Here is a 14395-nt window from a genome sequence, read left to right on the forward strand (position 1 = left end):
AGGGGCCAGCAACGGGGGGAGGGGCGGTCTCCAGATATCTGGGAACCAGGGTGCTGTGTGGGAGGGTTGAGAAGTCATGAGGTCCTTTCCCCAACCTTGGCCACCGTTTCAGACCAGAAGAACCTAACCTTTAAAGTGTTTCTAATCTTGTGAAGAAATTCCTATGTGGGTAAAGTTAAAATTAACTTTTGTGTTCCGTCTTGATGGTTCTCATCAGGCAACTCAAGATCAATCACAGGAGTGATACGAAATGTTTTTATTTATGATTTATTCCTTTATGTCAAAGATGTTTTCCTGGAACATTTAATTGAACTTGCTTTTTTGATGTGGGACTGCGTTAACACTCCTAAATGGTTGTCAGCCTTCACCATCTCCCTCAGCCTGCCTCCCCGCAAACCCACCTCACCCAGTCAGCTTCTCTGTGGAACTATCTATTTTAAAGTCCTTGAAAGGCAAACATGATATGAACCTCAGATTTTAAGCATCTTAAGTTTCGTGTGGGGAACAATTTAGCAATTTAAACTATGTCCCTGTTGAAGGCAGTAATTTATTTTAAAGAGTGGGGGGTGCTTTGGCACATCTGTCAGCAGCCTGTGGCATGTTACATCTGTCCTTGATACTTAAAATATTTGGCAGCATTTTACTGTGAATCCATTTCTGACTTACTCAGAATCATCTAACAAATGCTGGCCTGGAATGAATCCTTGGAGTCCATGGGAAACGAAACAGTCATTGTTTAAACTATGTATACAGACGATATGTGCGTGGTGAGGAGGTGTTTCCAAGGTTCCAATTAGCACCAGGTGGCTTTGTGCCCTGCAGGCCCATCTGAGCAGATCTGTTCTCTGTTCTAGCAGAGCTGCAGGAGGCCAGCGGGCGGCAAGGCTCTGCTCTATAGTCAAGTGACTGTGCTAGTACGGCCCCGAGTTGTGGTACAGGCCCTGGCCCTCTCGGGCAGCCTTGCTCTTGACATTGTTCTTTACATCTGTGAAGGTCTAAATCTAGGCTTCCCAGAGTTTCCTCTGGCCTTGTCATAGTATAGGCGGTCAAGAAGGATTGGCAAACTCAAGGTTTAACTCAGTGGAAACAGGTTTTCAGTCTTGATTTGTTTTACCGGGAACTGGGTAGGTATGACTCTTCAGAAAGGCTCAGGTGTGGGCGTTCCCAGCTGACCATGACTGTGGACAACCTCCAGGTTCCACAGAACGCCCTTTGAGAACATCCGCATGCAGGGTCTTGTAAGGCTGGGTCAAGGTCTGTGTTTTCCTGACCCGTGGAATTTGGACGCTGGTGATCTTTGCATGTGGTTTCTCAGCACCCTCTTTCCTGCCCTACCTTCTCCTCCCTCTCACTGCCCCAGCGGGGATCAGCTTCTGTAGACTGGTGAGTTTGTCATAACTAGGACAACCCCTGGGAGGTTTTCCCCCTGGGACCAGGTTCCTGCAGTGGCTCTCACAGCCATCACGGTCCTAGGCACAAAAGGAGGAGCACAGCAGACAGCTGGCTGTGGGTCCTTAAGGGGGAGCATCACCAGCACAGCCTCAGACCAGCCACCTGGGCCACACTTGGAACCAGAAGTGTCCCTGGCATTGAGCTGAACTGGAGCTGCTCTGGCATACAAGGAAAACCACGGCCCACAGTTCCAGTCAGGACGCCTGGGCGGTCTCAGCTGTGAACCCTGTAGAGTCAGGAGAACTTGGGTGACAAGTCACTTAACCCCTCTGAGTCTTAGCGTCTTCATCTGGAAAGCAGTGAGCAGATTCTCACCTGCCTCACAGGGAGGCTGTATGCACTGAAATGGACATGCAGCACAGCGCCTGGTGTGCAGACCGTCCTGAAACAGCCAACCCTGTACCATCTGTGTGAGAGACACACCTTAGTTTTCGAAAGGGTCTTAGAAATCGCCACTTTCAAGGTGGGGAAATAAGGCCAGGGAGGGAAATGACTTGTCCAGGTCACACAGAAGAGAGCAGAGTTTTGGCTGAGAATCCAAGAGTCATTGCTGCCCCGTCCCTGCCTTCCTCTACCCAATTGTCGGCCTCTTCCCCACCCAGCCGAGCTAAACACCAGGTCTTAAATCTGAAGAAATAAATTGCTAGTTTAGACTGTGAGCAAGAGAGCTATTTTAGGGCAGGCACACTTTCAGCACACCATAAATTCCATCACCTGGGCAACTGCTTGATTTCTTGGGCAAGAAAGCGCTCCACCATCTGCGTGCGTGGGCACCTGAATACGTGGTGAGGTACGGGGTCTCCTGGGGCCTCCTCCCTGCTCCTCCTCAGCTACCACTGCCCTCTCTCAGGGAACTGTGGGCAAGAGAGGGTGACTCAAGATGCTGGAGATGGAGGGGAACAAGGGGAGCCTTCCCCGCAAGGAGTCGGCTGGGAGGAACAGACACCTGCCGTCTCTACCACCACAGTCAGCTCTCTGCTCCAAATAAATACTGAGGTGTTTGTGGTCTTCCTGTTCCCCACCAACTTGCCCCTACAGCCTTTAGGTGGGCAGAACTTGGTAGGCCAGGGTGGGGTGGGGTGGTGACCCCGGGCTGGATTTGGAACTTGAGAGGGTCCCCGTGGGTGGGGATGAGGGAATGGCCCGGCATGGAGCATTAACCTGAGCAAGGTGAGGAGGGCAGCTTCCTGCCCAGGGCAGGGCTTGGGCGGGACACTGGTGTCAGAGCCCAAGTCAGGTGAGGAGAGCAAGCCCGCCAGAGGGAGGGTGGTGTGGAGCTGACCTGGCTCAGGCTGTCAGCGTGGGTGGGGTGAGGAGAGCATCCACAGAAGGTGTCAGAACCTGAGGTGGGGAAGGGAGCCTCCACAGGAGAGGGGTGGCCTGGTGTGGCGCTGCATCTGGTAGGAGCACATCTGGGGAGGGGAGGGAATGATGGGATGGATGAACACAGAGGCATGGATCAAGCAAATTACCAGATGAGAGTAGCCAGGGTCCTCACCGCTGGAGAAAGGAGTTACAGAGAATGAAAAGAGAAAACTAGAGTGTTGAATTGGAGTTGGACATGATGTTACGAACTCATTTGCACACGGAGATGCAAGTATGTGCATGTATGTGTGTGTGTGTATTTACACACACATTCCCTAGCTGGCTGCACTGATAGCTCAGGCCTGGGAGCAGCAGCAGCCCACTGAACATACCTCAGGTCCAGACTCATTTTCGAGGTACTCTTTTCCAAAAAAGTCAGGGCTGGGATAGGGAAAGTATAAGTGAGCTTGGGCATCTATGCCAGACAGAAAGGGCTCAGAGCAATAGAGATGTGTCCCAAAAGAAAAAAAACATCAGTCCAGTGGCCAGGTCTGAGGGACAATGAGCATTAAAGAACAAAATTTGCAATGGATTACAACCCATTAAAAAAAAAAGGAAGTAGTGAGCCTATATTTATATAAATTAATTCAAAGTTTAATAAGAAACAGCATTCCCTGCCTCCTCAAAATTTCAATGGATGTAATTTCTTTGGTGGGTTTTAATTTATTACAGTCAGTACTCAATTTGATTGCTCACTGATTTCTTTGCTCATTACAAGAGGGGGGTGGGGAAGAGTAACTGTGGAGGACAAGCCTGGGAGACCCAGGGCTGGGAGACCCAAGCCCTAGATGTAAATGCCATTAGTAATATAAGTGTCAGTATCAGTTCAGTTGCTCAGTCATGTCCGACTCTGCGACCCCGTGGACTGCAGCATGCCAGGCTTCTCTGTCCATCACCATCTCCTGGAGCCTGCTCAAACTCATGTCCATTGAATCAGTGATGACATCCAGCCATCTCATCCTCTGTTGTCCCCTTCTCCTCCTGCTTTCAATCTTTCCCAGCATCAGGGTTTTTTCTAATGAGTTAGTTTTTCACATCAGGTGACCAAAATATTGGAACTTCAGCTTCAGCATCAGTCCTTCCAATGAATATTCAGGACTGATTTCCTTTAGGATTGACTGATTTGATCTTGCAGTCCAAGGGACTCTCAAGAGTCTTCTCCAGTGCCACAGTTCAAAGTCATCAATTATTTGGCCTCAGCCTTTTTTATTGTCCAGCTCTCATGTCCCTACATGATTACTGGAAAAACCATAGCTTTGACTATACAGACCTTTGTAGGCAAAGTAATGTCATCAACAGTTGGATGGTAGTAATGTATCTTGAGTACTTTCAGGTTTTGATGGTTGTATTCTGGTAAAGGAGGAAAACATCCGTTTGTAGTATTTAAGGTGATGTGGTGTTAGGTTGGCAACTTACTCTCAAATAGTTTGGGGTGGGGGGAAGTTCTTTGTTCTGTACTTACAACTTTTCTGGAGACTGTTTTTAATGCATTTAATTCAAACAAACCACCTTTGAGTCTGCCCATGTATGTGGACTGAAGAGTCAGGTGGTGTGACATTCAGGCCATTCATAGTAACTCCTAAAACCTTTCCACTTCTTTGTGTTTTCCTCAGCTCATATTTCATTCTTCCTCCCCAAGTCTCCTGGCTTTCCACACTTTGCCCTTGGCATGTCCTACCATCATGCTTTCCTGCCCACTCTGATCGTTTACCTAAGTCCCGTCTGTTTTCCTGCCCATGGATCCAGGGGCCTCCATGCCCCTTCTAAGAACCAGGTCAAGGAACTCCTGGAGCATTTCTGGCTGTCCCCTGGGTTTCCTTGAGTGGGTCTGGGAACCCCCTAGGCATCCAGAGAAGTATTCTTAGGGGCCTCTGAGACCTTTCTTCTTTCAAAGAGCTCTGTACATTTTTCAGGATAACAAGCTCTAGTACCCATTTGATACAGCAGAGAAAGGACTTTGAATTATTCATTGGTACTTCATTTTCACCCATATCCAGTCACGTCAGCTCCCTGCTTAAAGAGCACAGTGCGGCTCTGATGGCTTCCCTGACTGCAGGGGCCTGCAGTATCTGCCCTTGCCCCTGCCCTTCACATACCTTTTAACCCCTTTCTGTCTGAACAAGAACCCAGACTGCTCCCCTCTTTCTGAACCTCTACAGCCTTTCCATCAGGGCCTTTTCTTAGGCTGGGTCCTCTTTCCAGAATGCCTTGCTTGTTCAGAATGGTGACAACAACAGTAATGAGTAAACATTTGCTGAGTGCCTCCTTTGTCTCAGACACGATGCTAGAGCCTTTACAAGGTACAGATGAGGAGACTGAGGCTCACAGATGTTCACGACTTGTCTGAGGTCATGCAGCCAGTGAATACAATCCTGTGTTCCACAAATGCTTCTTTGCACATCCACCCCACATCTGGCCCTGAGCCAGGCCAGAGGATACAACAGAGAGGCCTTTGCCCTCTCGGAGCTCATGGTCAGAGACCGATGGGTAAACAGTGAGTCATAACACAGTATTATAAACACTTTGATGCAAGGAGCCGTGGAAGCCAGGGCCGGAGCACCTGCCCCAGCCTGGGAATGCAGGAAGGTGTTCCTGAAGTGCAGGACGTAGCCCTCTGCTGTTTTGAGGTTTAAATGCTTTAATATGTGAGAACAAGTAGAGCAGTGTCTGGCTTGTAGAAAGCATGGTAAGAGTGCCACCTCCTCCTTCCTGTGTTCTTCCTCTTCCTCTTGGCCTTATAAAGGAATGGATGTTTTTAATGTGGAAGGGGGTGCAGCAGGTGAGATTATGAGTTACATTCTGGCCTAATGGAATTCAGGACACCCAAGGGTGACTTCTAGTGGGAGAAGGGTCATAGGAAAGAGGATGAAGTTAGCACCCTGAGGAACACCGAACACTAGGAGCTAAGCCCATAAAGATGACTGACGAGAGCCACCAGAGAGATGGGAGGAAAATCAAGAGAGCCCAGGGCCATCTGTGCCACGCAGGGAGATTGTCACAAGAAGACAGAAGCATTTGGCAGGATCACATGCTGCTTGGTGAACTCCTCCTTAGCTTCCAAGAAGCAGTGTTAACTCCTCAAAGCTTTCTCTTCCTCCTTTACCCTGGGCGACTGTACACTGGCCTTGTAGTCCTGTATATATGATAGCAGCAGATTCCTGTTCCCCAACTTAGGGCCTAAGCATTAGACTCTTGCGGGGAGGTCCTGAAAATCTACCCCTTGAGTGAATCCTGTGCACATTAAAGTCTGCAGACACCTGCTTTCTTGAGACAAAAATCCCAGGATAGGATTCTCATTGGCTCAACCTAGGTCCCAGGCCCACCCTGAGCCCGTCTAGGGTGAAAGGGAACCCTGATTGGTCATTCTTGGGTCAGGTGGCGACTCTTTCCAGGTGGGGATCACCTGGAAGGTGGGAGGTGGATGCTGGAGTAGAAGAGGAATGGCCCCAGAATAGGAGAGCTGCCGTTACTAGGAGCAGGAATCGTGCTGGACAGACAGAAGTCCTCCATGCTGCCACAGTTCTTCTCAGAGAGCCTCCAAGCTCCAGCATGTGGTTTGGGCACCGGGTATGGGTGGGTGGGGGGTGGGCCATCAGCAAAGATTTACTTTATGTGTCTTGACTCCTGGCTAACCTGGGCAGCTCCTGGAGGCTCACAGGCTAGTTTAGCCAGCCCAGGCCGGTGGGGGCCACAGGTATCGGAGGTAAGTGTAGGCAATGTCCCCATTCCCTTGTAGCCACACCTTCCGCTTTCTTTCCAGAAAACCTTTCCCCTGCTCCTGCCCTGGGAAGAGAAGGGGAGCGGGGCAGGCAGCCAGGGAGAAGCCAGGCAGCTGCTGAGCGGGCCAATCTTCCCCTGAGTCCTCAGGTGCCAGCAGGGTGTGGAGGTGGCAGGAACCACAAACTGGGGTCCCGCGGAGGGTGGGATTCCACCGGAGGCCCCCATGAGGGGCGCAGATGGTTTGGCCCGGGTTGTCCTTGGTCATAGGAACCAAAGGAATGTCAAACTGGAAAATCCCGGCGAGCACTATTTTTAGAGGAGACTTGGAGAGCATTTTTCCGGCTGAAGGGACAAGTTCTTTCAGAAGCAGCAGTTAACTCTAATCCTGAACCGCTCCCGCCTGGAATCGGCCCAGGCCCTCCAGGCTCATGGGAACACTCGAGGGTCGGGGTGAGGGGTGGAGTGTTTAATGGGGGAGGGGGTTATCGACTCCTTTCAAACGTGGAAAGAGGTTGTTTGTTTATTTTGACATCTTTGAGTTGAATCCTTCAGACATTGGGAGTTTATACCGGAACCTTTCTTTAAAAGTAGAGAATCATTTCAGGCCAAGCTCACCGTCTGGAAACATTAAACATGATTTTCTTGGGTGTTCGGCTCATGCTTAATATTAATAATTGTTCAGGATCAGTCTTCCCACTACCTGCTTTATGCTTGCAGTGTTCTACTTAACTACCACTGTCTATGTTCTTCTGTTTGAGGTAGAAGTCTCTAGGGATCCTGCTAATTACTGAGCTTATTAAAAGTGGTAGATTAGATCTACTGCTTAATTGAAGTCACAGGAAAAGTTACCCCAGCCCCCAATACTCAGGGGGTTACCCTGGGGAGGGGCCTCAGTAAGAAACAAAGTGAAATTGGAAGCCCTTCTCTCCTCACCATCATCAGGCAATGCCTTCAGGGACAGGGACCCCAGTTAGGGAAGGTGTTTTGCTCCCAGTCTTTCATGGAATTTAGAATCTAAAGCCCTTGTAGTACCAAATGCTTTTGAGGTTAGTACTCTCCATGGAATCCATATGCTTGGGGAGGAGGGCTAGAGTAAGGAGTCCCCCAAGCTTGGAGGTGTTTGCCTTTGGGCTGAATGAGAAGCTGAGAGACTTGGCAAGAGGTCAGGCCTGAAGCAGGTAAAGCAGTGGATACTGGGGCATAGCATGCACCTTCAGACATTAAAGAGTTTATTCCAGTACCTTTTCTTTGGAAAAGCCCCTGATGCTGGGAAAGATTGAGGGCAGGGGGAGAAGGGGACATCAGAGGACTAGAGGGTTGGATGGCATCAACGACTCAATGGATATGAGTTCAATCAAACTTCGCGAGATGGTGAAGGACGGAAGCCTGGCGTGTTGCAGTCCATGGGGTCGCAAAGAGTCAGACACAACTGAGCAACTGAACAACAAAGGATGCTGTGCTTTGAGCAGCTCTTTCACAATTAGTTCAGCGACTGAGCTAAGAATCTGCATTATATTTGCTGGCAGAGGCTATCCACTGGCAGCAATGAGTGAAGTAGCATCTGGTTCCTTCATCAATCTCTTCTGAGTCTGGTTTCCTTGAGTAAGCCCTAGATAGGTGGACCAGATCCTAGAACCCAGGGACCTGCGGGCTGCCCACCTCTCTGTCATTTCTCGTCTTCATTTTGTCTTCAGCATTTGCAGACACCTGGAGGCACAGCTCTAGCCACAAGCTCATGCTTTATTACAGTTGACCACTTGAGGAAGGCAATGATGCCAAGTTTTATCTACTATGTGGGATTCCCAATAACGCCCATTGAAAGTCTGTGAACTTTTGTTAAAAACCAGAAGGAAAAATTTTGAATCTGTCCCTGGAACTAAAAATAAATGTAGGCTAGTGTCCAGGAACAGTTAATGAGGACTGGAGAAGAGCCTCCAGTCTTGCTTCCGCTCAATCTATCTCCTTTGATGAAGCCAAGAGAACATTCTAGAGGGAGGTGTCACTCTTCTGTTTAACACTGCTTAAGCCGAAGAATCGATGCTTTTGAACTGTGGTGTTGGAGAAGACTCTTGAGAGTCCCTTATACTGCAAGGAGATCCAACCAGTCCATTCTAAAGGAGATCAATCCTGGGTGTTCATTGGAGGGACTGATGCTAAAGCTGAAACTGCAATACTTTGGCCACCTCATGCGACGAGTTGACTCACTGGAAAAGACTCTGATGCTGGGAAAGGTTGGGGGCGGGAGGAGAAGGGGACGACGGAGAATGAGATGGCTGGATGGCATCATCGACTCTGTGGACATGAGTTTGAGTGTACTCCAGGAGTTGGTGATGGACAGGGAGGCCTGGCGTGCTGTGATTCATGGGGTCGCGGAGAGTCGGACACGACTAAGCGACTGAACTGAACTGAACTGAACTGAATCTATCCTCTCACATGGCCCCTGAGGCTCTGCAGGGGATGCCCAAAGCCACCTTTCACCCTCTTCATTGTGCTTTGCTTTCTCACTTATCTCTGGGTCTTTGTGCATGTTGTTCCCTCTTGCTGAAACACTTTTCCAACCAATCCTTATCATCTCTTTGCCTTGCTAGCTGCTCTTCATATTTCAGACTTCAGCTGAAATTCTGACCCACAGACTCAGTGAAATCCTTCCTGGAAATTCCCTTCCCACCGTGAACAATACTCAGCACATTTCGCTGGTTTCAATGCTTGCTCCCCACATCTGTGCTGGCAGGGATGATATCAGACGGTCAAGTTTCTTTTTTAAAAAAATCATTTAAAATCTAGCATTTATTAAAATTATATGAACACATAAAAATTACATGAACATATCATTGAGATAATCAAATAGTTCTACAAGGCCTATAACCCCCATTACATTTCCTGCTTTCCAGAATTGACATTTTAAAACTTTTAACCAATCGTATTCATCATTATATGGGAAGTCCTTTTACCATTATCTTTTTAATTGACATGCATATACTGCTACCTCTTGAGTTTTAAGCATGTCTGATGAGTATTTAGGTCTCTTGCCCATCTTCCCCTTCTCCCTGTCACGCATAGACACATGCTATCTTTCTGTCCTTTCTTCCTAATATGACCAGGTACTGTGGTTAGATCAGCACTCATTGTTTACATTGTTATAATTATGCAGGTATTGTTCACCTGTGATTTGCCATACTTCTCTTCTGTGTATCATTTTATTTCCCCACAGTTCATCTATGAATATTTCCTTAATTTTCTGTGCATCTATCCCTATATGTGTGTGTGTGCTCAGTCGCTCAGTCGTGCCTGACTCTTTGCGACCCCATGGACTATAGCCCATCAAGCTCCTCTGTCCATGGTATTTTCCCAACAAGGATGCTGGAGTGGGTTGCCATTTTCTCCTCCAGGGGGTCTACCCAACCCAGTGATCAAACCCATGTCTCCTGCGTCTCCTGCATTGGCAGGCAGATTCTTTACCACCTGGGAAGCCCACATTTATCACTAATTTATCTGAAAACTTTACTGAAACTATGAATCTATTTTTTCTGTATATTCAGACACATTCTTACTGGGTTAGCCAAAAAGTTCTTTGGGTAAGACGGTGGAAAAACCTGAATGAACTTTTTGGCTAATCGAATAATTTCATCTTGAAGATGTCTCCTGAAGCCTCTAGCTGCTCTAATCTGGTCTGGTCAACCCCCAGCCCTGCTGCACAGGGGCCTATGTCCCCTTCACCATAAGGACCCTTATCACTTCTCTTTAGGCTGCATCCACCCTTTCCTGGATCCCATGTCCTCTGCTTCTTTTTTAAATCCTTGTACTCATGGTGTTCTTCTCCATCAGCCTCCTGAGAAGACAGAAGGAGTCTTTCATGTCCAAAAGAGTCTTTCATAAGTCATCATACCCAGTTGATACTCCAGCTGGAATCAGACTTCTAAGTGGGTATCATTTTTCCTCAGGATATGGAATGATTTACTCCATTCCCTTGAACCTCCCTAAGTTGCTTTTGAAAGGTCTGATGCCTTTCTTTCTTTCTTTCTTGATGCCTTTCTGATTCCTGATCCTTTATAATGAAACCGGCTCAGTTCTCTGGAACCTTGAGTCTCTTCTCTTTGCCCCAGTGATCTGATGTATCTGATGCTGGTTCATGTTGATTCATTGTGCTGGGCACTGATGGGTCCTTTAAATCCAAAACTTATATCCTTTGGTTCTGTAAACATGTTCCTGAATTATTATTTTTTGTTTTCTTCCCTCCATATTCTCTGTTCTAACTTTATGAGAGTCTTATTATTCTATTAGTCTCTTGCACTATTCCTCTAATTTTCTTTTCTCTCATCTTCCACCTCTTTGTCTTTTGATTCTTCTTCCTGTGAGATTTACTTTAACTCATAATGAATTAAAATTTGTTTTGCTTTCATATTATTTAATATCCAAGGACACAAATACATATAATTTTTAATATGGTACCCCCTATCCTCAACTGTGCCTAGTGTTCCCTAACTAAGGGATTCTCTGTCTTACCTTCTCTAGAGAAAAAAGTTCTAGTTGTGGGGGATGGGCAAGGGAGGGTATCCAGGAATCCATTTGCTTCTTAAAAGACTTTCAGTTGGGTTTTTTTTTTTAGTTTGTTTTTTAGATTTCTGCTTTCACCCCCACTTCTAGATGTGCTTGGTGATGTCATGATTCCCAAGCCTTTTTTCCTGTGATATGACCTAGGTTGCGAATTCAGCCTTCCCCTTTACCAGCTTAGGGTTTAGCTTTCTTGGATCTGCTAAGTCAGTTACCACTTGCCCCTTTGCTCTTCTGCTTCCAACATTTTGTTGCCATTGTTTTCTCTCTCATTCTTTGTCCCTGTGGTTTTATGCCTTTAAAACTTAAATCTGTGTAACTGTCATTTCACTGGGATTTGGGAAGAAAGCAGAGGCCAGAGCCTGCTTGAATCCAGTCATTCAACTTGTCTTTCACTGGCAATCTCCAGGTCTTAACATATCCTTTAGCAGAGAAGTGCCCAGTAAATATTTGTTGGTTGAATAGAGTGTTAGAGTCCTGTCTTTCCCATCTTTGGTAACTAAAAGGTGAAAGCCGTTTAAACTGAGATCACCTTAGTTATGGCATTTACTGCTTCTCGCTTCACAACCTCATCTGAAATATATACTAGGCAATGGACATGAGTCTGGGTAGGCTCTGGGAGTTGGTGATGGACAGGGAGGCCTGGTGTGGGCGGTTCATGGGGTCCCAAGGAGTCAGACACGACTGAGGAACTGAACTGAACTGAACAACGTGTAGTGAAAAAAAACTGGACATGAGTTGGCTCTGCCCACCAACTGTACGGCCTGGGACTACCAGTCTGAAACCTTAGTCGAGTCTTCTGTAAAATGGGAAGAACACTTCCAAGTGTCTTCCTCAGTGCCCAGAGGATGATAAGCTCTAGATAGTTGAGGTGTGGAAGGGTTCAATACCAAAGCGACAATTCTTAGAAAGTCAATGTTTTACTTCAGCTTAAAATTAGCTTTCACACTTGAATTGCAAATTGGCCCCTAATTAATGTCCTTCAATGTAAAAAATCTGTGTTTTACTTGCCTTGATGATTACAGAGATGGCAAAACCTTTGCATCTAAGAGAGGAAACTAATGTTCATCACCAAGGGGCTCCTATGGGCAAGCGGCCACTCCTTGGTCAGGCAGGTGGACCCAGAACGTACACTGGGAGTTATTCACAAATCTTACTGTGTGTCTGTCTTGCAGACCCGGTACTAAACGACCCCACTCACTCACTCACCCTGATTTCTCCTCACTTGTGTCCCTGACCTCAGAACCGGTTTTTTGCCTGGTGTGGGAGCCCAGACACTTAGCCCATCTTGTCAGTCAAACAGTTCAAGTCAGGTCCACCCACCCCAGACTTCTTACTGTTCTCAGCACTGAGGTCGCACATCTTGGCTTTCACCAGAAAGTCCTCCGGCCTAATTCCTCCAGGGGAGAAACTGAGGCAGCACCTTGGGAAAGCAACACCGTGCCCCCCTAGGTCCACCTCAACCCTCCGTCAGCCCCCTCTCTTGGGTCCCCACAACCCCCCGTCTCCGGGACCCCTGCCCTCCCACGCCGTGATGGCCTGACGCGCAGGGTCGGCCGGGGCCCCCGCGCGCGCAGGTGAGGGCGGGGCCGGAGTTCCCGGCGCCCCGCCCCCAGCCCCGCCTGGCTAGAGGCCCCGCCTCCGCGAGGCCCGGCGGCGCGGGTCGCCACCTCCCCGCGCGGGAGCCGCGGAGCAGAGCGCCGCCGAGCGGCCAGCGGGCGGGCGCTGGCTCCACCCCCTCCCGGCCCGCCGCGCCGGCTCCCGCCTCCTTCTCCCTCCACTCGCTCCCGCCTCCCTCCCTTTCCGCTGCTGAGGCGGCGGGAGCCGAGCCCTAGCGGACCGAACCGCGGCCGCAGCGGGGCGGCGGGTGCAGAGGCGGCGGCGGCGCTGGTGCGGGAAGTCAGTCTGTCGTCGTCTCCGTCCGCAGCGGCGGCGGCGGCGGCAATGCGGCGGCCCTGCTGAGCCCGCCACCTCCGGGCGCCGGGAGCCAGCCGCGCGAGGCGGCTCGGGCCGGGCGGCAGCATGCGGAGCGGCGAGGAGCTGGACGGCTTCGAGGGCGAGGCCTCGAGCACCTCCATGATCTCGGGCGCCAGCAGCCCGTACCAGCCCACCACCGAGCCGGTGAGCCAGCGCCGCGGGCTGGCCGGCCTGCGCTGCGACCCCGACTACCTGCGCGGCGCGCTTGGCTGCCTCAAGGTCGCCCAAGTGGTAGGTGCCGGGCGGGGCCCCAGGTGCGGGCGGGCGGCCTAGCCGCGCGCCTTCCCTCGCTGCTCCCGCTTCAGGGGGCGCAGGCCCGGCCGGCCTCCACCGCGCCCTGGGCTTCCCATCGCCCAGCTCCTTGCGCCCCCTCTTCTAGCCGGATCCCCGGCCTCCCTCCCGCCTCCCCTGGGGACCCCGCCTTCTCCGGCCCTGCAGCCTCAGGTGTGCGCCTTCTACCTGAACACCTGCCCCCGGGCCTACCTGTCCACGCCAGCCTTCGCTTTCGCCAGCCTCTTTCACTGTTGGGTTTGGTGGTGCGCGGAACCCGGCGGGGGGTCACGCCTTCCCCTGTGTGGTGCTGGTCATAGCAACAACTTGTGTCAGGGGGCTGCACGTCCTCCACTCCTCCGGACCGTCCTCGTTTGTCTCTGCTTCCACTACTGGGGAAGGTTTCTTCCCCCGGTGCCCAGCAGAGTGCTGAGCATATGGTAGACGCTCAAATAAATGTTGGTTGAATGGAGGCATGTAGTCTAGATGCATTGAGGGAGCCCAACTCTGCCCGCAGAGTCTCCAGTTTATATTGCAGAGGTTTTGATTCCTTCTAATTAGCCCAGAAGATAGAACCGGCATCTCTGAATCCTCCGCCCCAACACGGTGGCTGGCATTGCCCAATTGGTACCCAGAGTTAAATCACTGCGGGAGGGCAGCCAGTTTTGGAGGTAATAGAAACAGAGAACTTTCTGTTGGGCTTGTCTATGGTAGAGCTCGTTCCCCAGAATACTTATTTTTAGCTTCCAGGGCGTTCAGGACGGTGTCCCCTCTGCTCCTCTTTTGTGGGTTTCTAACGAGCCTGTTTGTTTAGTTGCTTAGCTCTGTTGTGGATAGAGCATGCTCGGGTTGGGACAAAACTGTGTCCCGGTATTCCCTGACACAGGTAGGCCTTCCTCTGAGGTCCCTTACGAAACTTCATTGACTTCTCAGCCAGAGAAGCCATTTGCACGGACCTGCGTGGTATATGCATTTTGTTTCTTCCAAGCATTGGTCTCCTTGTGCTTACTTGAGTACGGCGGTAAAGGTTCCTTGGGAATTATTTAACGTGAATATCCTT

General features: G+C 49.8%; 1 protein-coding gene across 1 annotated transcript in view; it reads left to right on the top strand.

The window, feature by feature from the left end:
• The first annotated feature begins 12842 nt into the window (after positions 1 to 12842).
• CMTM4 (CKLF like MARVEL transmembrane domain containing 4) overlaps positions 12843 to 14395 on the top strand; it is a 75770-nt gene continuing 74217 nt past the window's right edge. Inside the window, exon 1 of the mRNA XM_055412615.2 lies at positions 12843 to 13296. Within this exon, the coding sequence (XP_055268590.1) occupies positions 13111 to 13296 (186 nt within the window). The 5' untranslated portion in view covers positions 12843 to 13110. The remainder of the gene's footprint in view (positions 13297 to 14395) is intronic.

This window comes from Moschus berezovskii, chromosome 22 (genome assembly GCF_049115385.1).
Source record: "Moschus berezovskii isolate FMDL1 chromosome 22, NW_MosBer_1.0, whole genome shotgun sequence".
Taxonomy (NCBI): domain Eukaryota; kingdom Metazoa; phylum Chordata; class Mammalia; order Artiodactyla; family Moschidae; genus Moschus; species Moschus berezovskii.